We start from the raw sequence: 26,334 nt of genomic DNA on the forward strand, positions 1-26,334 counted from the left end.
AGGGAGTTTAATTCGTTGGAAAAAAGCAATGCTGGTGGATGGTTTGTTTATGATGTGCTCGACCGGGTTCCTGGAGGGTGTAGGATGGTGAAACCCCCCCACTGACACCCCCCAGCAGAGCTGCTGGGAGGTTCACACCTCCGGGAGGGATGATTATCCTGTCATGAGCATCTTCACAGCACCCTAACAGGATCATTTCAAACCCTTGAGTTGTTTTCACAGCCTCTGTGGGAAAAGTCATTCCAAATGGTCAGAGGGGATGAAGCAGTGCAACATGGGAAATGGTATTTGAATAACAACAAGGTCTCTGAACTCTGACCTTTAGTATCCATTCGGGCCCAAACATGAGTACAATACGAGTTAAGCCCAAAAAAACTGCTATTGTAGCAATGATGTGGATTATATATTACATACATCTATTAAAAATATATATAAACAGTGCTCAGCATATACAAGTACACCCCTCACAAATCTATTTTTTAAGTTCATATTTTTAACAGGATGCTAAACAATACTATATTTGTGCATATACATTAGATTAGTCAGTACTGAAGCCAAATCTGAAGCTTATCTAACAAAATAACTTACGATAACAGTCCAAAACCTAGTACACCCAAATTTACATGTTATAGAAAAATATTAAATACAAATTTTTAAAAAAGAGGAAAAACCAAAAGAAGCAAAAATTTAGCTTGCAACATTTTGCTTGAATTTAACTGTATATCTTTCAATTTCTAAATATGTTTGGTGACTAAAATATTATTTTAATAAATATATCTATTTAATAAATCTGTTTTGTTAAAATGCACCAAAATACATCGCCTACAGTATATTCACTGGGAAATGGATCAAAATATTTATTTTTAAAATGGGTTGTACTCAATTATGCTATATATATATATATATATATATATATATATATATATATATATATATATATATATATATATATATATATATATATATATATATATAAACAGTTGAAGTCAGAATTATTAGCCCCCTCCGAATTTTTTCTTCTTTTTAAATATTTTCCAAATGTTTAAAAGAGCAAGGAAATTTTCACAGTATGTCTGATAATATTTTTTCTCCTAGGAAAAGTCTTATTTGTTTTGTTTCGGCTAGATTAAAAACAGTTTTTAATTTTTTTAAAAGCCATTTTCGGGACAAAATTATTAGCCCCTTTAAGCTATCTTTTTTCTTTATAATCTACAGAAAAATCTACTGTTATACAATAACATGCCTAATTACCCTAACCTACCTAGTTAACCTAATTAATCCCGGTAAACCTTTAAATGTCACTTTAAGCTGTAAAGAAGTGTCTTGAAAAATATCTAGTAAAATATTATTTACTGTCCTCATGTCAAAGAGAAAAGAAATTAGTTATGGGATGAGTTATTAAAACTATTATGATTAGAAATGTGTTGGAAAAATCTCCCAGTTAAATAGAAACTGGGAAAAAAAATAAACAAGCGGTCTAATATTGGGGGGGGGGCTAATAATTCTGACTTCAACTGTAAACTGTATATACATACATACAGTTGAAGTCAGAATTATTATCCCCCTAATTTATTTCCCCCCCCAATTTCTGTTTAACAAAGAGAAGACTTTTTTTTTCAACATTTCCCAACCTAGTTTTAACTCATTTTAATAACAGATTTATTTTATCTTTGTCATGATGACAGTAAATAATAATTGACTAGGTATTTTTCAAGCCACTTAAAGAGCTTAAAGAGACATTTAATGGCTTAACTAGGTTAATTAGGTTAACTAGGCAGGTTAGGGGAATTAGGCAAGTTATTGTATAACCATGGTTTGTTCTGTAGACTATTGAAAAAAAAAGCTTGAAGGGGCTAATAATTTTGTTCTTACAATGGTGTTTAAAAATTAATAACTGCTGTTATTCTAGCCAAAATAAAACACATAAGACTTTCTCCAGAAGAAAAAAAATATTATCAGACATACTGTGAAAATGTCCTTGCTCTGTTAAACATCATTTGGAAAATATATAAAAAAGAAAAACAAAATCTAAGGGAGGCTATTGATACATACATAAATATCTATCTATCTATCCATCCATCCATCCATCCATCCATATATATATATATATATATATATATATATATATATATATATATATATATATATATATATATATATATTATACTTAAAGCTTGTTTATTGTGTGTATTATTTATGTTGCAAAGCTTTTATTGCTATTTTTACGGTTTTAACTATTTTCCTTTTATGCTGAAGTGGGAACAAAGTTGTAAACTTAATTTACAAGTTTAGGGTCAGAACTCAGGCCAGTGAATAAAAGACCCTAACAATCTTAAACATTTGAACTGTAGAGAAAATAAATAAATAATAATTTTTACCCCCAATTGCTGCCATTAAAATCAATCATTTTTTTTTTTTTTGTAAGAGTAAATATAAAAGTACAAGTGAGTACGTTTCACTTCGAATTATTTAATGTTAATTAAAATCAAATGTATACACTAATTAGAATGTAATAGCTAACTCTAAATATGAAATACAAATTTGTACTAAGATTTTGTTAACGTAAATTTTGTTCACATTTGTGGTAGTTTCTTTGCCTGTTTTTCTGATTAGTATAATGCCAGATATTCTGCCATTTCATCCACACTTGTCCTGAACCCAGAAAATGAATTCAACCACAAGTAAAAGGGAAATTTGGAGTCATACTGTCAGTTGGCTTTAAAATTAAAGGGGAATATTTCGCCGCATGTACACAAAAAGCAGAACGAACACAAATAAACTAGGGTGGTTTCTCTTTCCACAAACTTGAATGACAACTCTTGCCCTCATCTGCAGCTCGCAGCGACTTCTCATAAGGAACAAGCAGACTATTTAAATAACACAGAGGTGGCATGGAAAACAATTCAACAGAATATGTAAATGCTAGTGGAATCATGTGCAAGGGTAAACAAAACAAATACTTTTGTGTTCGAGAAGACAGTAAGATCTATAGTGTGATGGATGTACACGACAGCTGGTCACAGAAATACTATATGAAACTGATATCGCAAGAAAGCTTCACTTCCCTTCTGCCGTCTGACCTCTTTAGTCCAAACGGACTATTTATAATGATTAGACACACTTCAGTTAAACAGTAATTCATTCAGCTTCTACATTCATTTAAAACATCTCCCAGAAGCTCAGTAGCAAGTTGTGTTCCGTTATGAGAAATCATGTACCAGTTAGACGAGCCTCAGCCATAACAAACCACTTTGGAAAACAAGACATCCTGACAAAAGCTGGAACACAATTAAATGCTGACCCACCGAAAGGCAAATGAGGTGGATTAGCATAATCCCTCAAGTGACCCACAACAATCCAGGACAAATAAGATCTGCTTTCAGAGCACAAGAAAACGCTGATTCTCTATAAACGGTTTAAATAAAGTCTGTTTATTTTATTTATCAGACATATCAGTTCCATGAAAATGTGTAATGAATGTTACCGTGTCTAATCAGGAAAAATAACTAAATGAAAAAAAGATAACTTGAAAAGAGCTAATTTATATTAAAAAATACTGTTACTATAATGCAATATTAACTTAGTACCATATATGAAATAATTATATCATGCTTATTGCTATTTATTTAATCGATTTTGTAGTTCGTTTCAATATTTGGCACATATGTCCCTCTAGTGGTCATTTAATGTCAGAAGGAAGTAACTTATAACTTATAACACATAGGATACTAAACAGAAGAATAATAATACTAATTTCCATAAAGTATACTGTAATCTTATTTCTTTGATGTTGTAAATTAACATTACTGGAGTTACAGACTACAAGAAAAAACTACTTCAGTTTTCTAAGAAAACTTAACATTTAATAAAATAGTAAAATACATGATATAATTAGTTAATTTATTAATTTTAATCAAACTGATTTTGTAGGTTGCTTAAAAATTTGGCACATATGTCCCCCTAGTGGTCACTTAACGTCAGAAGGAAATAACTTAGAACTTATTATTTAACATATATGACACTAAACAGAAAAATACTCATTTCTATAAAGTAAACTATAATCTTATTTCTCTGAGATGCTAAATAAACATTACAGGACTACATGCTATAAGAAAAAACTATTTCTGTTTTCTGCTACAACTTAAGCTTTCTTTCAATTACTATTTATTCCTGTTCTTTAAACTTACACGTAATTTAGTTCTACACTAAATGATTCAGTGTATAAATCTAAAAATTGGTTGGAGTGTCATTTTCCAGAGGCATTTTAAAGGGAATGAAAGCACTTAGGGTGTGTTCACACTTATTGTAGAGCTCTGTTCTGTTCTTTTGGTGCAGAGCAAAAAATTTATTACACACGTGGTCCCGTTTCACTATGGGTTCAGAATATGAACATAATTCATCAATCAATCCTTTTAATAGTCACATCTTGTGTTTTTGGGAATGCACCAAGATTTATCTGGTTGATCCACTTGCTGGGATGCACAATATATCATTTCAGCATTAATATCGCAATGTGTACATTTGCAATTGTCTCATCGCAGGATCTACAATGTTGAGTCTGTATTATGGTTGACCAGCACCCCGAATTTTATTGTTTAATCATAAGAAATTTATTGTTTATTATTTCCAGGTGTTTTTAAGGCATTTCTAAAAAAGGGTTTTAAACAGGGTTTCTTCAAGTCAAACTTAAGACTTTTTAAGACCCTTTCAAAAGCATATGAGTGAAATTTTAGACTGATACAGCTCTAAACACTAAGAATTTTGAATGGCCCGGTTACTTCTGTAAATAGTTTTTGTATTAATGGAAGATCATGTAAAAGGATGCGTTGCTTTAGTTTTCTTTCCCTGATTAGGGAATTTAATTAGCTGTAAAAATGTCTAACAGCTTATGTGACATGTATCTTTTTAAATAATAAAAATAATAACAATAAAAAAAACTAAATATGAACCAAAAAATTAAGACTGATTATTGGTGATTGGGTGTCAGCCCGATAGGGTAGCTTTAAATGGAAATAGTAAAATAAGACCTGTGTAAAATGATTTAAGACTCGCAGCACAATATTGCAGTGAATTTCAAACTTAAGGCCTAAAATTTTGTTTTTTGAAATTTAAGACACTTTATTACTTTGTAAGACCTCGGGGACACCCTGTTAAAAGCATTTAAGCAATTATGTCTGTAGCTTTAACAAAGATTACTTGTATTTAAATATTTATACCATACAGTAATTGTTTCAGTGTCATATTTATTTCTGTATTGTTAGTCTCACCAGTGAACCATAGACCATTGTATTTTCTGTTGTACTTATTTTTTCTTGTGATTTGTTATATTTGATCCAAATGTGCTCCCCTAAAATGGAAAATAATAATAATAATAATAACAATAATCACCCTAATCAATCTAAAATAATGAATTATTTCTGAATAGATCTATTCAAGTCTTCATATTAAAATATATATTGAAAATATTCCGTTGTCAGTTTTTTTTAACAAAATTATGCAAAACAAGTGTGAACACATCCTAAAAAACTAAATGGCTAATCATTAAATAATGTTTTAAATGAGGCAAGAATACTGTTATGTACAAACGTTTTTGAATGCGAAGCCTATCTAAAAACTTCTGCATGTAACAAAATGCATTGTGTATTACTGACAATACAAAAAAGCTACCAACAATGTGCTTATGATTCGTTCTGGAGTTTTCCAATCTTCATTCATCTTCAAAGAAAGCCTCTGCTGATCGAAAAACATGGAGTCATAAAGCATATATAGACACAGAACTATGTCAGTCATGTAAAACATGCAGAATATCTAGCAAAACATGAAGCATTACCTCTGCGTCATCTGCTCTGTGCTAGAATTTCTTGACAGCTCTTGTACACTTGAATCAAACAATTGAGCCGAGGCTTTGAACTCTGGAGGAAGAACCAAAGGTGTTCATTTACATACTGAGATGTCACAAATTCCTATAATCTTGCTTTTGCGAATGAATAACAACAGCTGTTTTGAACCTGGAAGAGAGGAACAACACTGGTCACCGTCTCAGGATCTGCTGGGTCCTTGATGAGAATGCACAGATAGTATATGATGTTGTGCTGAGGAGCAAAAACACAAACACTGATTATTTTTACATCTCGATATCTATCATGCGTGAAGGTCACTGTGTGTTTACCATATAAACAGCCTCATTTATGACGATGTCTTTCAGCTTGCTCATCTCAATGAAAGTCGTGCTTTCTCGTCCAGAGGCGTAAGACGAGGACAATTGGACACCCAGAGAGCCTATTATGAGAAGGGTCTCATGGTCCACCTTCACAAAGTGAATATGAATCACCATCCCAACTAAAGTGAGGATGATGGCACTTGACAGAACCGCCGTGTTCTGAATATTAAACAGAAGGAGAATTATATTAGATCAATAAGAGCAATTAGGTTAGATTTATATTGAACATTTGCTTGACATTCACGAAAATATTTCATATATTCTATTATAATATCAAACTTTCAATCGCAGCCATGTTGGAAATTCCTGAATAAGTTCTTCTTGCTTAGTACTAAGTGGAATTTTGAGATATATACTAGGGCTGTATGATATTGGGAAAAAGCTGATATTGCAGTATTTAGTTTTTTGTCAATACACATTGAGATTCTGTAAATAAATTCACCAGATGAAATGAATAGCTCTATTTGGAAAGAATTTACATAATTTTACATTGATTATGATGATTTTGTGGAGTGTATCTGCATCAAATTTAATAAATCAATCAAAAGTATTGATAAAAACAGTAGAGCAAAGCGATGAATGAAAACAACAACCTTCTAGCAGTATTCGGGTACTCAAATTGAGTAATCAAATGTAAAATAGTTTTCATTATTTCATTATGCATGAATGCTTTACATGCTTACACAATCACAGGCCTTAAAAACACAAACATGATTAATTTGGGTTCCTGTTCGACTATAATCCTGCCAAATGAAATGGTTACTGAGTGTATTGGATTTAGAGGGATACGACTTTATTGAACCAACATATTCTGTATTTTGGTTTTATCTTCTTTAAAATTGCATATTGTGATGGGTAAAGAAAGCATTTTTTATGGTTTGGCTCATGTGATAAAATCACTGAATACAGTTGAAGACCACATGATCAGCCTTACTGTAAAATCCTTTTTCTTAGAATAATTGCCGATGGATATTTTAACAGAGCAAGGAAAATATTTACAGTATTTCCAAATATACTTTTCATTTACACTTTTTAGAAGCTTTTTTTTTTCAGAGAAACTATATATTGTTTTCTTATTTTGATCTCCAAATACAGCCTCATGCACAATCAAATGTTTTAACCTGCACTCAGCAGCTGTAATAAATGCACTATAAATGACAACGTAAACTACTTCTGTTTCCTCACTATATGGACGTACATTTTAAATATGTATTTTTTTTCCCTTAAGAAATATTAAATATTGGCTACAGATCAAACCACTGTTGTCCAATGATTTGACCTAGTTAACCCTAAATAACCCAGTTAAGCCTTTAAATTGCATTTTTAGATTAATATTACTAGTATTTTGCAAAATAAATTGTAAAATATTATTTAATTTCATTATGGCAAAAAACAAAATAATTATGTTATCATTAAATTCTTTTTTTAAATAAAATCTTCTCTAAACGTTAAAGAAAACTTGGGAAAATAACTTAGTAAAAAAAAGTTCAATTTCAAAGGAGGGCTAATAAATTTGTTTTCAACTGTATAATAGACGTTTTCGCGCAATGTCAAATCAAAGTCCAATAAACAGTCATTTTTTGTCTAATAAACAGCAAAAGACGCCAAGGCCTTCATAGTCCGCATGATAAAATGTTCTTACCTGGGTGAAGAAGAACACAGCATAAGCAAATAACCACACACAGCAGGTGTACACCATCACCTTGCGCAAGGACAGTTTGGGTGAGGTAACAGTAAACTCTCTGCAGAAAGAAGAGTGCGTTTGGCAGTCTAAAGAAATCCAGTTGCCATTTATGTCTGTGAACTCTTCGTCGGCCATCTCGATCACTGCTGGTTATTTCGCGGTCGGAAAATTACATTAATAAAGACTTCAGAATAAATAGTTTTGCTTAGATTATTATTTTTCCACCAACAGTAAAACCATCTTCTTCTTATGATAATGTGACGTTGGCAAAATAACATACAGGTGCGTTTTCGCCATCTACTGGACTGGGGTTGAAAACTCCCATTCTGGACCACAAAACCAGTTGCACAAAAATATTTAGCTCTCGCTCCAGTGAAAACAAGTACACTGTAAAGTACATTGTAAAAGCCTAAATGATCTTTTTCATTAAGTTATTTACTGAGCTATGTTTCACAAAAATATATTTTTTTAAATAAATACAAGTAAATAATAAAATTTTTGATTAGTAATATTTGCACCTCCAGGTTGGAGGAAAGTTCTTACCCCAGGTAGAGGAGTTTAAGTTTCTTGGGGTTTTGTTCACGAGTGAGGGAAGGATGGAAAGTGATATTGACAGGTGGATTGATGCAACGTCATCAGTAATGCAGTCGATGTACCGGTCCGTTGTGGTAAAGAAGGAGCTGAGCCGAAAGGTAAAGCTCTCGATTTACCGGTCAATCTACGTTCCTACTCTCACCAGTGGTCATGAGATTTGGGTCATGACGGAAAGGAAAAGATCTCATATACAAGAGGCCAAAATTAGTTTCCTTTGAAGGGTGGCAGGGTGCACTCTTATGGATAGGGTGAGGAGCTCTGACACCCGGGAGGAGCTCAGAGTAGAGCCGCTGCTTGTCCACATCGAGAGAAGTCAGCTGAGAAGTCTGCCTCCTGGACGTCTACCTTGGGAGGTGTTCCAGGCATGTCCCACCAGGAGGAGGCCTCGGGGAAGACCCAGGACGGCTCTCGGCTGGCCTGGGAACAGCAGGATACCCCCGGAGTGCCATGTGAAATACGCTAACTGTTTTGATGTTATTAGATTATGCAGTAAGACTATATTAACTTGAGTAACAATTAAAATGTTAAGTATTTTATTTTATTTATATTTTAGTGTCTTTGTCACCAGCAATGTGAAGGTAATAATCGACCAAATAAATGTAGCCTACAATAAAAAAACTGCCTAGTACATTCCCATAAATTGTATTCTACCACCATTTTGTTTTTGAAATATTTTTCAGATGACCTCTCCCCATTGCATTATCGATTCTTTAGGAAATGTATGAGATCTGACTGCATTTCCCATCAGCCCCTGCGGTCGGTAACCTTTGACTCCCGCTCCAGTGAAAACAAGCCGATCAGCTGATCTGACCTGGCAACAACATTCACCCGAATCTACCGGGGAGGGGAATCATTTTACAAGCTGGTGGGCAAAAACAGTTATCTTCACATCAACCGGCTTATTGTTTTTGTGTTTATGACAGAGTCGTTGTCGTGTGCGATGTTTGAGGGAATTCAGCAGCTCGTTTGTTGAAAACTGCGGTGTGATTCTGGCTCGAAATCAGCTTGTTTTGTTCGGTCAAAGCTCTGTTGATCAGTGTGTGTTGTTGGGTGAACATACTTTAAGGACTGTACGATACTAAACCATTATTAATTCAGATACAGAAGTCATATTTTCTAACCCCACTAGTATTTAGTCTTTGAAACTAGAGGAGACAGCCCAGTCACGTATGCTAATCGTAGCTAGCTTGAGTAACAAAAGCCCAGGGCGATAACAACACTCGAATGTAGCTGTTTTCTCAGTGTTTATGTCTGCCAATACAAACATTTCGATACTTATGGCTTGTAGATTGTCAGTTTAGACCGCTTGAACACTTTTAAATCAATTAGAAAGCTCGACAATCTGTCCTAGTGCCAGTGCTACACGGATGTCAACTGATCTATTTATAGTTCATATTGAATATTTGATTTTAAGCCAGTGTCATAATTTGACATCACATTTTGAATTCCAATGAAATTCACAGCAGACGAGTGAGATATATTGTTTAGGACGCTAAATGCATTATCTATGAGGTATTATATAGCGTGTCAGTAGTTGATTGTACATTTAGGTTGCTCTCTGCTGTAGTTGAGTAACTTTCAGAGAAATTTCCGTTCAAGTTCGTTCGCTTCCGTTACCTCGCTATTATATTTGGACGTATAATGAGCGGCCAGGGCTCGTCGGCGGAGAAGGGGCTGAACGGCGTTCTGGTTTGTCAGGAGAGCTACGCCTGCGGTGGCACGGACGAGGCCGCCTTCGAGTGCGACGAATGCGGCAGCCTGCAGTGCATCCGCTGCGAGCTGGAGCTCCACCGTCAGGACCGCATGAGGAACCACGACAGGATCCGAATCGCTCCTGGCCACGTACCCTACTGCGATTCGTGTAAAGGTGATGGAGGGGTGCCGAACGGGGGTCGGCTGAGAGCAGTGGTTCGATGTCAAGGGTGCAAAATCAACCTGTGCTTGGACTGTCAAAAACGGACTCACAGCGGGGTCAGTAAAAGAAAGCACCCTCTCACTGCGTACCCTCCTCCCTCTAAACCGCCGGAGAACAACTGCAGCACCGGAGACGAGCAGCTGGATGAGCTCAAAGCCAAACTGGAGAAAGTCACCAGCTTTCTTCTAGTGGATGAAAATGAAGACATGCAGGTACTTAAACTTTTCATAGAAGTTTTCCTTTATACACAAGTCAATTCTGCTCCTCAGATTTGATTGGCTAATTGGTTAATGAGTAGACATGAAGCTTTGATTGGAGTCTTCTTTTATATGGGGATTCTGCACACAAAATCTTCTCTAAGAAATATTAGGCTAAAAACAGCTTGTGAAAAAAAAGTTCAGATTCACCTATAAGCCTAGTCCCAAATGGTGCCCTTGTGGTCTTACTATAAATCTGAATATTTTGAAATAATAGCACTTTTCATTTTGGATAGATGAGTCACCTTAGTAGGTCATTGGCATAAGTGTGCATAATGGATGCAAAGAGAGCACTTGCCCTCTCAATTCTGCACCCTTCTCAATTCTTAAAAGGCTCAAAAAAAAACTTTTTTCAAAATATCTAAAATAACAGAAGAAAGAAATCCATATAGGTTGGAAACAAGTAAAGCCCTCAAAAACAACAAGAAACTACAAGAATTTACTTGTAACTATTGACCTCTATAGTGAAAACAAATACAATAGAAGTCAATGGTTTAAAGTTCAATAGAAAAAAAAAAGAAACTTAAACAGGTTTATGACATAAAGGGACAATATATGATGACAGAATTTTCAGTTTTAGGGTGAATTATTCTATGAATATTTGAAAACTTTCTATATGGGAAAAGGAGTTGAGTGATTATACGATGCCATGCACGATGAGGCAACCAACAGTTGCTTTAGTAAATTCATAAATGGTCAAGGAAAATTGCTTATTAATAAGACAATTATTAACATTTTTGGTTGTATGCATTTTAAATTGCACAAGTAAAATAGGGACAGTTCACCCATTAAAGGGATAGTTAACGCAAAAATTACAATGGACTCACCCTTAAGTTTAGAAACCTTTACGGGTTTCTTTCTTTTGTTGAACACAAAAGAAGATTTTTTATAAAAAGCTGAAAACTGGTAACCATTGACTTCCATAGTAGGATATACAAATACTATGAGGTCAGTGGTTACAGGTTTCCAGCTTTCTTCAAAAAAGCTTTATCTGTTCAACAGAAGAAAGAAACTCAAAGGTGTGAAACGAGTAAAGCCCTAAAAATGTTGGTGGTACCAAACATTTATGGGGACACAAATTTCCAGTAATCTTCAAATTACAATTTTTTGTGTCTTCAACAAAGAAAGAAACTCAAACAGGTTTGGAACGAGTATAGTTTGAGTAAACAATAAGTGCATTTTATTTTTCAAGTGAACTATCCCTTTTTTCTGCATAAAGTGAAATGTAACGTAATACAGTTATAATAATCAACACATCTGTTTCCCCAACCTGTATAGGTGAAGAACGAAGAAGATTTTGTGCGGAAATTAGGCTGTAGACCTGAAGAGCTCTTGAAGGTGGTATCCATTTTTGGCAACACTGGAGAAGGCAAATCGCACACCCTCAATCACACTTTCTTTCTGGGTCGTGAAGTATTTAAGACTTCCCCAACCCAAGAGTCCTGCACCGTTGGAGTGTGGGCAGCAATGGACCCTGTGCATAAGGTGGTGGTTGTTGACACAGAGGGACTCCTGGGGGCAGGAACCAACCAAGGACAGCGAACTCGTCTCCTCTTGAAGGTGCTTGCCGTGTCAGATCTCGTCATCTATCGGACACATGCTGACCGGCTCCACGATGATCTTTTCAAGTTTCTTGGAGATGCGTCAGACGCTTATCTTAAGCATTTTACAAAGGAACTGAAAGCCACAACTGCCCGATGTGGTTTGGATGTGCCCCTTTCAACACTGGGTCCTGCCGTTATAATCTTCCATGAGACAGTCCACACAAAGTTATTAGGCTCAGGTCAGTACATACTTTTTTAGCGAATTTCCATTTTACAGCATGTCTAATTTGAACAGATTAGAAATTGCACAAAGATTAAGATTAATACACAGACAGCCAAAAAAAATAAATTAATTAATTTGATCACTCTTATGCCATCAAAGGCGTAGGTGACTTTTTTTTTCTTCTTAAAAATCTTCTCATTGGTGATTTATAAAATGCAAGTCAAGGGTGACCGGCACTTTGGGAGTCAAAAAATATATATACAAGCAAAACAAAATTAATACCTGTGGCTTATTATGCAGCCACAGCCATATCACCTTGCAGCCCAATACCAGTTACTCACTGAAGCTAAGCAGGGCTTAGCCTAGTCAGTACCTGGATCGGAGACCACATGGGAAAAACTAGGTTGCTGTCGGAAGTGGTGTTAATGAGGCCAGCAGGGGCCGCTCATCCTGCAGTCTGTGTGAGTCCTAATGCCCCAGTATAGTAAAGGATACGATGTACTGTCAGTGAGCACCGTCTTTCAGATGAGACGTTAAACCAAGGTCCTGACTCCCTGTGGTCATTAAAAATCCTATGGCACTTCTTGTGTAACCCCGGTGTCCTGGCCATATGCCCTCCATCAGCCCTTACCCATCATGGCCTCCCAATCATCCCCATCCACCGAATTGGTTCTATTACTGTCTCTCCTCTCCACCAATAGCTGGTGTGTGGTAAGCTCACTGGTGCCGTTGTCCTGTGGCTGCCGTCACATTATCAAAGTGCATGCTGCACACTGGTGGTGGTGTGGAGAGACCTCCATCATGATTGTGAAGCACACACAATAATTGCGCTTTATAAATACACATTAAACTACATTACATTACATGATGATGAATTGAGGTGTTGTAAAGGAAAACAGTCAGTCAGTGCAAGAAACCCAACATTATTTGGTAGCTTGCAGTCAGGATTTTTTGACCCTCAAAGTGCGGGTAATCATTGACTTACATTTTATAAATCACCAAGGAGCACAGTTTCAGCTGATAAAAATCAATCTTTAATGTTCTATTGAAGAATAAAATTCACTTTTATTGCCTAAAGGTATGAGTAAGTTAACAGCAAATGTTCATTTTTGGCCAACTATTCCTTTAATACCTCTCTGTCTCTCTCTTGTGAACTGTAGACAAGCCATCAGAATCAGCAGAACGGCTTCTTCAAGAACGTTTTAGAAAGCTTGGCCTCTTTCCAGAAGCATTCAGCTCTATTCAGTACCGGGGCACTCGTACACACAATCCCCCAACTGACTTCAGCGGCCTGCTGCGCAGCGTTGAGCAGCAGTTAGACAACAACTCTACCAGATCTCCACGCTCTGCCGGTGTCATTCATAAGGCCCTGCAGGTAATTCATTTCCTTGATGCATTGAAATAGTGTAAAAAATTTCCAACTACTTTTCTACAAATGTCCGCAGAGGAGAAACATTTTTTAAATAAATTCTATTCACAAAGTGTTTTTTTTCTTACATTAAAACTAAAAATGCCAATCTTGGCCTTGATAAATTCTGAAGACGTGTGCTGTTAAGGGTTGAAAATCGTAATGTATCACAGTCTGTGACTGATCAAGCTCTTGTTTTCAAGGCTTTGAGTGAGTGCTTCAGTGGAGAGATTCCTGATGAGCATCTGGCTAGCAACTCTTTCTTTCCAGATGAATACTTTACCTGCTCCAGCATCTGCCTTAGCTGTGGGTAAGTCCTGATCCTAAGATCCTGATTCCAAACTGGTTTAGCTTTATCAAAAGCAGCACTCACATTACATTGCATATGTGCTTGACAGGTTAAAAGTTTGCTTATTAATGTTTAAGTGTCCTTAAAATCTTGTATTGTCAGAAAGGCTGCATCATTTGATTGATAATTACAGTGAAACAATACCATTTTTAATTTTTACAATTAAATGTAACATATTTAAATATAAAAAAAACTCTAATGACAGCTAAATAAATTACTCCAATCTTCAGTGACTTAATCCTTAATAAACGGTTTATGTTGATTTGCTGACTGCACAAGAATAACTTTATTTCATAATCAATGCAGTTGAGCACTTAACAACATTTTAGTTGATGTTTTTTTTTTTATTCTTTAATGTGTAGAAAAATCTGTCTTCCCTTTTGATCAAAATATTGCAGTCCTGGTGAATTAAACTATATATATATATATAATATTCTATAGACCATTTTAAGGGATGAAAACCAAAACAATGGTCCCAACTTATTTCCTGTTTTATATCTTTTATTTTTCTAGCTTCTGAGGATCAAATAAGAGCCACATGTTGATAAATAATAATATGACGGCTGTTTTAACATAAGTTATGATTGAATTGCCTCTTAATACTGTTATAAAATAGTTTGATAAAGAGCAGGAAATGTTCATGGGCCAATGATCGATGACCAAATTGAAATGGTCTATATATATATATATATATATATATATATATATATATATATATATATATATATATTAGGGTTGGGCATCTAAGCTATAATGCCGATCCGATACGCATCTCGATACAAGGAATACGATCCGATATATTAGCGATACATTTGTGACATATTGCGATGCAACACGATACGATTCACACCCATATCACGATACGATGCGATATTTCAGCACTAACTAATTAGATCAAGTTTATGAGATGATGTGAAAGAGGATGCTGTGCCATTGAATGAGTTTGATTATTTATTAACCAAGCAAAACCAAGACTTTTTTTACAAACTGGCTCTTCTCTCAGAGCCAGAGTGTCAGTTTACAGTAGAGGGCCATTTTAGAACATATAGCACATATTATTTAAGTATTTTCAAGATAAACAGAATGTATAAGTGCAATATATATTAAAAATATATATATATATTTGCACTCTTTCAACATAAAGGTTTACCATTGCACAACAAGAATTGTGATTTAACTTTTCTACTATGAAAACAAGTTTTACAAAGATATTTTGCCACTGATTATTCAAAACTTAAGGTTGTGAACTAGCAGTGTTATGCTGCTTTGAAACATCACTATCACTGCAAACAACAGGCTAATAAAAATATAACAAACCAGCAATCTTCTTGCTGTGAGGTGGTCAAACTACCCACTGTGCCACCCATTATTTTTATCATTATTATTATTAATATTATTATTATTATTATTATAATTAAATAAAAATTAACAGGAGGAGGTGTTTAAAACCTTCGTTCTCCGTGACACTAGGCTGAATATCTTTGCAGATGAACAATGCAATAGCATTCGTTATTGGCGTAGAGCGCACAAAACTGTTGCGCATGGAAAAAAAAACTTGCAATGCTTTTCTCACCACTTTTGGAGCTGGTTGAAGCAGTGCGAAAGCCGGGGATGCAGGAACACTGGAAGATGCACAACACCGTGGCGCCGCTACAAGTGAGATTTCAGATTAATCATACTGCCCGCGTATTTTACAGATGCGCGGCACATTTTGCAAATTGCATCTGTCCTGTCATGTCGTCCATCCTTAAATCCATAATGTTGCTTGCCATACTTTAGATTTAAAACTCAGTGAGGAATAAAATGTTTGTTTTGCTTCTCGCGCTTTCTGAGGGCGCTCCACTAGCTTCATCCGCACACCTGATACACTAAGTTGTAGTGTGAGTGTACACATCCACAAATCCGTTGCTAAGGCTTACTTTATGTAGGTCGATTAAATTATGCGCCAAAAACAGGTTGACAACACTTGTTAATAAATAAAAAATACATTCTATATTAAAAATATAAGCTGTATCTCGGAAAAACCGATGCATCTCGATTTGCTTCCAAAATTTCATTCGTCCTCTGCTGCTCAACCGATGCACTCGCATCGTGCACGCGCATGACCGCGTATCGATACATATCGATGAATCTTCCCATCCCTAATATATATATATATATATATATATATATATATATATATATATAAAATATTCAGATAACAGTTCTTTTAGATTTTTGGTTTATTCAGACAGTCCAAATAATAGATTTAGTGGAATTTAATAATTTGTGTGGCGCCACTGTGGTGCCTTAACTACTATTTAGACATGTTTCTTGCAATGCAGGTGTAAAATTCCTTGCACGTAAGCCCTCTGAAATGCATAGTTAAACAAAAGTAATTCTAATACTTTGGCTGTCTTTTTTTTTTTTTTTTTTTTTTAGCTCAGGCTGTAAAAACAGTATGAATCACCTACGAGAGGGTGTGGTGCATGAGGCTAAACACCGCTGTCGCTATTCAGCCCACTATGATAATCGCATCTACACCTGCAAGGTAGGTTGTAAACGATGAAATGCATGATCTTCTGACCATACAGCTACACATGCTCTGTCACTGCGCAGCTCTGACGTTATGTGCATTTACCTGCTTCAAGGCTTGTTATGAGAGCGGCAAAGAGGTGATTGTGGTTCCAAAGACGACGGCATCTTCTGATTCACCTTGGTTTGGTTTGGCTATATATGCCTGGTCTGGGTGAGTCATGTAACTGGATTATTGCTATAAAAGAAGAACATTTAGATTAGTTAATATATCTATGTTAATCCACAAACATTCACAGTAGCCACCTGATTTCCCTCTACTGAACAAAATTTTAAACATTAAAGAACGTGGTTAAACTTATGCTAAAATAGTCTATTTTCATGTTTATTTCAAGCAAACTGTATTTTTTTTAGAGTAGGATTAGGGGTAGGATTTTTATGCAAATGCAATTGTATGAATTTATATGATGATGATGTTGAAGATGATTGGCCACTTTTCTAAGAAAAGGTAAAATATTTATGTTTCCCCATAAGATTGGGCTGGTTTATTTTAAAGCCTCCAAAATTGTAAAAAGTACAATGCTAATTTAATCTGTTAATTTTTTCGTAAATAAAGAAGGTTGCTGTTCAGTGTATTATTGTCCATTTTACCCCACTTTGTGCACATATGTAAACTGCATGAGCTTATATTGCAATCATATAGGAGAAAAAGCACTTTAAACACACCCAGCCATATACTTTGCCTTCAAATTATTGCGAAAAGTGGTCAAAAGAGATGGATTAAAGCACAAAGTGTAAATGTTTCTCCCTGTTATCTGAGTGACCAAAATGCATCATATTAATATATGTAAACAGGCCTTTATACACATGGACCTGACTGAATAGCTTTTATCTTTGTAGATATGTGATTGAGTGTCCAAACTGCTCAGTGATCTATAGAAGTAGGCAATACTGGTATGGGAACCAGGACCCTGTTGATACAGTGGTTCGGACTGAGATCCAGCACGTCTGGCCAGGGGTGAGTGAAATCAGCTGCTTTTACCTCACTGTTCTTCCATTTAAATACCTAGCTTTGCTCACTTTCATGTTTGTGTCTCAGTCTGACAAATTCCTGAAGGACAACAACAACGCCGCGCAGAGGCTGCTGGATGGTGTGAACTTTATGGCTCAGTCTGTTTCAGAGCTCAGCGTCAAGCCTGCCAAAGCCGTGACCGCCTGGTTAACAGACCAGATTGCCCCTGCCTACTGGAAGCCTAATTCTCTCATCCTTGTGAGCTTCAAAGCCAGTTTTTTTTTTTATGTTCTTTTTTCAATGAACAGAAGAAGTCTTTACTAAAGCAAGAGTATATTTGTTTTCCAGAGATGTTATAAATGTGGAGCGGGATTCGAGGATAATGACACAAAGCACCACTGTCGAGCTTGTGGAGAAGGTTTCTGTGATGGTTGCTCTTCTAAGACGCGGCCAGTCCCTGAGAGAGGCTGGGGACTGGCACCTGTACGAGTCTGCGACGCCTGTTTTCAGAACAGAGGCATCCCAGAAGGTACAGTACAAACTGAATGGACACTTTAGTGGGTTCACCTGTTCAGCTGCTCATTAATGCAAATATGTATTCAGCCAATGACATGATTCAATGAACTTACACATGTAGACGAGAGCCGTTTCTCAATATGCATTCTTCAGGATTCTTGCATCTTTGTGTAATGTTATCATCAACTGCTAAAGTTCATTTCCAAAACTTAAAACCGTGAGATTGGAGAACTGTTTAAGTTCCCGGACTTGTTCTTAAGGATGTAAAAATTGAGCACAAATTTTGCTTGAGAAGTCCCAGAAGTCATTGAGGCTGAAAAAAGAAGGTGGGAAGCGCAGCATTTTATATAGAATTATTATTAAAGTTCAGAGATAAAACTTATTTATCTCAGGAGTTTCCCCTAAATGAAACGGTAAAAGTAAACATTATCATGAAAATCCTAATAAAAGCATAAGCACATCAAGAGTGTTTATTTGCTGAAATTCTTATTAAAACTTGTTTTATTTGTACTGTGCAATGTATATTTTTAAGTTTATATGCATAGTATATATCAAGGGCGAAGATTTGCTTTTGATATTGGTGGGGACCAAATTTGACATCAACCCCCTAATAGTAAAATTTAAATTTAACTTCACTTTTATGTGAAGTGAATGTAAAGTGAAAGGAATGTCTGACAAAACAAGTAGTTTAATAAATAGTTCAGTTTACTGAGGGCTTATTTATGAATAATCACTTACTGCCGCATTTGAACACATTTTTGCAAGTATAATATTGCCATTTATGCACTTTAAAAGATGACTTTACATATCCAAAAAACTTTTATAAATCAATCAATCAAATACAATTAATAATAAAAACATTACTAAACAAGCATATGACACAATAATTTTTTTATCTTAATTGTTATTTTTTCATAATCGACCTGGAGGCAAAAATTAAAACATGTTTTATTAATTGCACATCCATGTTTACTATTATAATGGACTTGTAGTGAACTTGACTTCAAGTGACTGACACTTTTCTTTAAAATGTAGCTGCCTATGTCCATGTTTGCACAGTAAGCCTGACTGGAAAATTTCCACAAAGCATTATTTTATTTTGGGGGTGATTAAGTTATTGATGGAAACAATTTTAATAATCTATTGATATTGGTGGGGACACGTCCCCTCCGTCCATGCTAATTCTACACTCTTGGTTTATATTGCAAAAAAGGAAAAACAGTAAATCGTTGTATGAATGCTGTAATGCTTAAATAATTTTCCGTTAAAAACACATGGTGGTCATCTGACCATCAGGAAGAATGCAGCATCTCATTTCTCACAGGACGTGTTTTCTGTTCTCGCGGTCTCCCGAGTTCGTTCTTCCGAGGTAACTTGGCAAGACCGGTCTCCACGAGAACGCTAGTCTGTTCTCTGTGTTCTTGGAATTGAGAGACAGCCATGGTCAAGATAATCTGCTCACATACAATCACAAGCATCACAAAGGGGAAGAAAGGTGATTTAACTGACTTTGAACGTGGCATGAATGTTGATACCAGACAGGCAGATTTAAGTATTTCAGAAACTGCTGATAAACTGGATTTTCACGTACAACCATTTCTAGGGTTTACGGAGAATGCTCTGAAAAAAGAGAAGATATCTATTGAGCATCAGTTCTGTAGGTGACAGTGCAGAAGTCAGAAGAGAACGGCCAGACAGGTTCATCTGATAGAAAGATTCTGTTCACAATAGTTCAGGTGCCGTTCATACTAGTGCGTTATATTTTTATTAAATGGTCCAGATTTACATTTTTATTTTATTGTTATTATCTTCATCTACACTATACCTTATAGTCCAATAGACCAATCAGAGAGTGATTGTAGTTAGCCAAAGAGTTGTTTCCAAAAGTTTGAATTTTTTTTTGGGTCGAAAATGCCAAAATTGTGTTGACGCTATTTGGCAAATAGTTTTTTTAAACAAATGTGCTTTAGTGTAAACAACAACTCAAATAAGCTGTTGTTACAACTAATGTCTGCAGAAGAGCATCTCTGTACACACAACATACCTAACCTTGAACCAGTTCAGCTACAACAGCAGAAGACACACCGGTTGGACTCCTTTCAGCTGACAACACAAAACATGAGCTTCCAATTCACACAGATTCACCAAAATCAAACAGCAAGAGATTGAGCAAAAAACTTGCCTGGTCTGATGAGGCTCGCTTTCAACTGTGTCTTTTAAGATGGAAGGTTCAGATTTGGCAAGAATGACATGAAATCATGGATCTATACTACCCTTGTGTAAATAATCCGTTGTTGTGGATGTTTTCTTGGGACCTTGATACCAATTAAGCAGCATTTAAGTGCCAAAGCATACCTTGCTATTGTTAATGATCAAGTTCATCCTCGTGTGACCATTGTATATTTCAAGCAGGATAATGCGCCATATTGTTAAAAAAACATCTTGTTTTGATGTGCTGGAATGGGAGATTTGCATGATGGATCCAACAACTACCTCATGCTATCATGACAATATTGACCAATAACTTTTTATGAATCTTTGCCATGAAGAATTAAGGCAGTTCTGATAGCAAAAGGGGGTTCAAGCCAATACTAAAGCAAGGTGTAAATAATAAAGGTGCTAATGAATGTGTGACAAAGTTGCAACCCATAATAATAACTGCTATTAAACCTCACACAGAACTACTGGACGCTGCACTAGAAGAGGAAGAAGGAGGCACTCTGATCGCCAGGAAAGTTGGAGAAGCGGTTCAAAACACATTAGGAGCAGTGGTCACAGCCATAGACATCCCTCTCGGTGAGTCCTTCGCCGGATTTCACCATTTTACAAACCTATAAAAACAGAATGGCAGTATGAATACAAATTGGCACTGGAAAATTGGTTCGGGTTCTTACACCTTTTCTCAAGTCAAATTTAATGAATTTTCAAGCACTTTCCAGGTGCATTCTACACACTGCTAAAAGTATTTTTCTTAAAGTTTTTTTTGTCTTATTTCTAGTCTGAATATCTAAACAATCATAAATCAAGAAGCATTTTCTAGACAAGCAAACTATATTGTCTTGTCAGAAATAATAAGTCAAAATTAAGTGAGTTTTTCCTCAAAACAAGTCAAATAAACCTGTTTTCTTTTTGAAAAGATTAAGTTTACCCCATTACCGGATTATTTTGCTTGTTTTAAGGAAAAACGGACATTTTGATTTATTTCTAAAAACGAGACAATTTTTTTTCCCTTGTCTATAAATTGCTTTTTGATTTAAGTTTTTCTTTTCAGATATTTGGACTTGAAGCAAGAAACTATGTAAGAAAAGCATTTTTAGCAGTGCACTTTACAAGTGTGGCAAAATAGATATAGTTTCACTCAGAATTATTAGCCCCCCCCCCCCCCTTTTTTTTTTTTAATTATTTTTCAAATATTACCCAAATGATGTTTTACAAAGCAAAGAAATTTTCACAGAATGTCTGATAATATTTTTTTCTTGTATATTTTGGCTAGAATAAAAGCAGTTTTAAATGTTTTAATAATCATTTTAAGGCCAAAGTTATTAGTCCCTTTAAGCATTTTTTCCCCAATAGTCTTCAGAACAAACCATCGTTATACAATAACTTGCCTTATTACCCTAACCTGCCTAGTTAACCTAGTTAAGCCTTTAAATGTCACTTTAAGTTGTATAGAAGTGTCTTGAAAAATATCTAGTAAAATATTATGTACTGTCATCATAGCAAAGATAAAATAAATCACTTTTTAGATAAGAGTTGTTAAAACTATTATGTTTAGAAATATGTTGAAAAAAATCTCTCTGTTAGACAGAAATTGGGGGTGGAAAAATAAACAGCGAGGCTAATAATTCAGGGGGGCTAATAATTCTGACTTCAACTGTACATACCTCAAATTATATTAGATGCTATTTGTCATTGTATTAAATAGTATAGTATACAAAGCAAACTTTCTGATGGCAGGATTGCCTCAAGCCCAACATTGAATTGCTGTCATTTACACTCTTCAAGATAATTTACTCGCATCAAAAATTTGTCATCTTTCATCTTAAATTTGTATTTATTTTCATTTCAAAAGGCGCAGATAAAAAAAAAACGACTAACTATTTATGATACTGGCATGTTGCAGACTCTAAAAGCAAAAGATTTATTTTTAGTTAATTAACATAACATATTTATTAAGTAATGAATAAGTAAATAATGAAAGCAACACAATAACAATTTCCTTGCAGATTCAAAGCACTGTCTAAAATCAAATATTTTTCAAATCTTGGCAACAGTAGATTAAAATTCACACAATTTTAAGGAGTTCCAGGGCCCTGTTCAAAATCAGTTTATTACAAAGTTTATGAATTATTAACTATTGGCTTGTTCATCTCACATTTCTCTTATCTTTAAGATTACACTTACATTTCATTAGTTGCATAAAGAAAGTATTAAAAAATGTGCTTTTACTAGGTCTGGTTAAAGATGCCGCTCGTCCAGCGTATTGGGTCCCTGATCAAGACATCCGATGTTGTAACCAGTGCCAGCGTGAGTTTAACGCCCGTCTCTCCATTCATCACTGCCGTGCATGCGGACAAGGAGTATGTAACGACTGCTCCCCAGATCGACGGGCCGTGCCCTCCAGGGGTTGGGACCATCCTGTGCGGGTGTGTACCACCTGCAACCAGAAATCTGGAGAGCTCTAGCAGAAACAGATGTCACTCCACGTTATAAGACACCCTTGTCTGTGGCCACAGCGCTTCAGTACAGTTTGTGATGATGGAGGCACTGCTCCCAAACCAATGAAATCCTCTTGGTTATCAGAAAACAAGGAAGGAACATCTCTGCTTTTTGTCCCAACACTTCATTCATGTCATGTTCCTGGACTCTACATAAGTTGTTTAACAATGATGGCCTCTGTATTTCATTTTTTATTTTATTTTTTTTAAAAGGTAAATCTATCAGGAAACTAAATGTCAAACCCATGACAATCTTCCGTTCTCCATGCAATATGCTACCCATGGGCAGGCCCAGATGGAACAAAATCAATGGGTTTAAATCAGGGTCAGAAATTAGCAGGCTGCTTGTGGTAAAAATGCTCCACAAATTCAAGATAATGTGGTAAAAATGCCCCTTTACAATTAAATTAATGTGTTGCGGTAAAAAAAAAAACCTTAAGGTTATTGAAAAGTGTATGTTACATTGGATAATATATATATATATATATATATATATATATATATATATATATATATATATATATATATATATATATATATTGTAGACTTGGATTCAGATTTTCCACAATTAGTTTCGTAATGTATAGCAACGATTTACTGATTCCTTCCCACATTTTTATTTATTTTGGCCACCATGTATGAATTTTCCATGTTTTAGTAAATCGTACCTATAATATATTAATTAGTGTCATTATTTTTTACTTAAAACAGAAAAAAAAATGTATCCATGATTTCTTACATTTTGTGTCTGATTTATTTAATGGTAATTAATTAAGATTTATTTAGCAGTTTCGTTAATTATAACTTGTGCTAGACTAATGTCATGGACCGACATGTTTGCCTGTAATATGTAAAATGATTTATTTATATATTAATAAATAGTAAACATTATTAGAATGCCAAGAGCAGTAATCAATAATTTGTCATGAGATTGCAGCCATACTCCGTATTGTTTGTCTCCCTTTTTATGCATAATTTTTAAATGTATAAAAGCTTATTGTTAATACAGCAGTTCAGTGATTATTTATATGTAAGTATTTCACTTGAGACAAAAAAAGATCAGTTTTATATATTACTTTATTAACACTAACACAAAAAAAAGCCTTAAATGAAATATTTAATTTCTGACTCTGGTCTAAACATGCTAGAAAATGAGCTTAGGTGCAAATTGTGGAATTCTGATTGAAGATACATGTGGGCCTTCCTGTTGGTAAAGGCAGCTAACACACAGCCTCTACAGGATACACTAGACCGGTGCACAAAAATTAGTAATATTGTTTACCGAACTGTTACGTTATTCAATTTTAGTTTTACAAAAGATTTCACAAATTTGCTTTAAAATGTAAAAAAAATTAAATAAAACAAGATTATCCTTATGGTTTTTCCATTCCTTTCTTTTCAAGGAACCTTAGTGTAGATTTTAGCTTTATTTTTGTTTGCCTCTATTATTTGCAGCCTATTATGAATCTGACGTAGACATCAAATATATCAAATGTTCTGTAGCATAATTGAAAGACCTTTATCAATTATTTTTTAAATGCAAGTACTTGAGCAGGATGTTTACATTTGAAGTACTTAAAACTGACCTTTTTTTATGAATCACTACCAATGGTACTGAATCAAACTAAGTGACTCTCAACACAAAGCCATGATAAACCGCACAAATAATGTGGCTCTGCATTTTCTGTCAAGATGCCAATCCACATAAAGCTCATGATATCATAGGATAATTGCTCTTATTTAGCCCCTGGTTTGTTTTATGATAAGTCTATAATTGTTTTCTTGGCCAAATGACCCTTCATCATGTAGAATCAGGTTATGTAGAGGCATTATGCGTGAATGACTGGACATGACTGACACAGACATAAGAAACATGAATATCATTTTATGTTCTTTGCATCTTGTATGCTAATTAAATGAAATCTGAGTACCTCTAAGAGTGTGGCTTACATGTAAACATTGCTGAATGCATATTTGTATTTGCAAATGAAAACCTGATCATTTACTCACCTTCATGCTGCTTCAAACCTGTATGATATCTTTCTTTTACAAAATAATATTTTGTCATATTCATTCCATATAATGAAAAAAGTATTAGTTCACAAAAAATGAATGATTCATAAAATGCAATTCAATGGTTATGGTCACTTTGAGAATAAATAAAACCTTAAACAAGCAAAACAAAATTACTCATGGCTCTTTGCGATACACTGAGGTCTTATAAAGCAAAAATGTTTGATCTGTGCAAGAAACTGAACTTAAATGTACACAGTAAGAGATATTAGCTACGCACACTTCATGAACACACTCAGGATTGTTTACCAAGACTGAGGAATAAAGGTAATAATGTTATAAATGTAATGTTTCTTGCACAGAATGAATGTTTTGCTTTACAAGACCTGTGTATCATCTGGAGCCATGGGTCATTTAGATTCGCCGGTATGTGTTATTATTTGTTTTACATAAAAAGTGTCAGTAACTGTTGACATGTACACTGGCCATGAATGGTGGCATGGTTGTTGGTGCCAGACGGGCTGGTCTGAGTATTTCAGAAACTGCTGATCTACTGGGATTTTCACACACAACCATCTTAAGGGTTTACAGAGATTGGTCCGAAAAAGAAAAAAATATCCAGTGAGCGGCAGTTCTGTGGGCGCAAATGCCTTGTTGAGGTCAGAGCGGAATGGCCAGACTGGTTTCAGCTGATAGAAAGGCAACAGTAACTTAAATTAACACTCATTACAACCAAAGTATGCAGAAGAGCATCTCTAAATGCTGAGGCGGATGGGCTACAGCAGCAGACCAAACCCGGAGCCACTCCTGTCAGCTAAGAACAGGAAACTGAGGCTACAATTCGCAGAGGCTCACTAAAATTTGACAATAGAAAATTGGAAAAACGTTGCCTGGTCTAATGAGTCTCGATTTCTGCTGCGTCATTTGAATGGTAGGGTCAGAATTTGGTGTCAAGATCATGAAAGCATGGATCCATCCTGCCTTGTATAAACTGTTGAGGCTGCTGGTGGTGGTGTAATGGTGTGGGGGATATTTTCTTGGCACCCTTTGGGCTCATTAGTACCAATTGAGTATTGTGTCAACACCACAGCCTACCTGAGTATTATTGCTGACCATATCCATTCCTTTATGGCCACGGTGTACCCATCTTCTGATGGCTACTTCCAGCAGGATAACGCGCCATGTCATAAAGCACGAATCATCTCAGACTGGTTTCTTGAACATGACAATGAGTTCACTGTACTCAAATGGCCTCCACAGTTACCAGATCTCAATCCAATTGGGCACCTATGGCATTTGGTGGGATGGGAGATTGGGAGATATTGATGTGCAGCTGAAAAATTTGCAGCATCAGCGTGATGCTATCA

The 26,334-nt window shown here is 35.3% G+C and overlaps 2 protein-coding genes and 1 long non-coding RNA gene across 4 annotated transcripts; 1 reads left to right on the top strand and 2 right to left on the bottom strand.

Annotated features, from left to right (window-relative positions):
• Positions 1-3,410: 3,410 nt before the first annotated feature.
• Positions 3,411-8,158, bottom strand: pigh (phosphatidylinositol glycan anchor biosynthesis, class H). Of its 2 annotated transcripts, none has more exons than XM_005160560.6 (5): positions 7,863-8,158; positions 6,170-6,379; positions 6,009-6,092; positions 5,831-5,912; positions 3,411-5,730 (listed from the first exon to the last, which is right to left on the bottom strand). In XM_005160560.6, the coding sequence occupies exons 1-4, from the start codon at positions 8,037-8,039 to the stop codon at positions 5,838-5,840; spliced, it is 546 nt and encodes a 181-aa protein (XP_005160617.1). In that variant the 5' UTR covers positions 8,040-8,158; the 3' UTR covers positions 3,411-5,730; positions 5,831-5,837. The 2 variants fall into 2 exon arrangements, with proteins under 2 accessions (XP_005160617.1, NP_001002565.1); NM_001002565.2 differs by having other exon boundaries at positions 5,319-5,733; positions 7,863-8,157.
• Positions 8,159-9,288: 1,130 nt separating this feature from the next.
• On the top strand, positions 9,289-23,387 carry zfyve1 (zinc finger, FYVE domain containing 1). The gene is made up of 11 exons (XM_001344667.10): positions 9,289-10,625; positions 11,949-12,453; positions 13,598-13,812; positions 14,049-14,155; positions 16,616-16,724; positions 16,825-16,922; positions 17,609-17,726; positions 17,808-17,978; positions 18,069-18,249; positions 20,916-21,032; positions 22,689-23,387. The coding sequence occupies exons 1-11, from the start codon at positions 10,140-10,142 to the stop codon at positions 22,919-22,921; spliced, it is 2,340 nt and encodes a 779-aa protein (XP_001344703.1). The 5' UTR covers positions 9,289-10,139; the 3' UTR covers positions 22,922-23,387.
• LOC141379284 (uncharacterized) lies at positions 18,923-23,241 on the bottom strand. The gene is made up of 2 exons (XR_012395807.1): positions 22,686-23,241; positions 18,923-21,067 (listed from the first exon to the last, which is right to left on the bottom strand). It is a non-coding gene; the product is annotated as an uncharacterized lncRNA (long non-coding RNA).
• Positions 23,388-26,334: the final 2,947 nt, after the last annotated feature.

Source organism: Danio rerio, chromosome 20, assembly GCF_049306965.1.
Source record: "Danio rerio strain Tuebingen ecotype United States chromosome 20, GRCz12tu, whole genome shotgun sequence".
Taxonomy (NCBI): domain Eukaryota; kingdom Metazoa; phylum Chordata; class Actinopteri; order Cypriniformes; family Danionidae; genus Danio; species Danio rerio.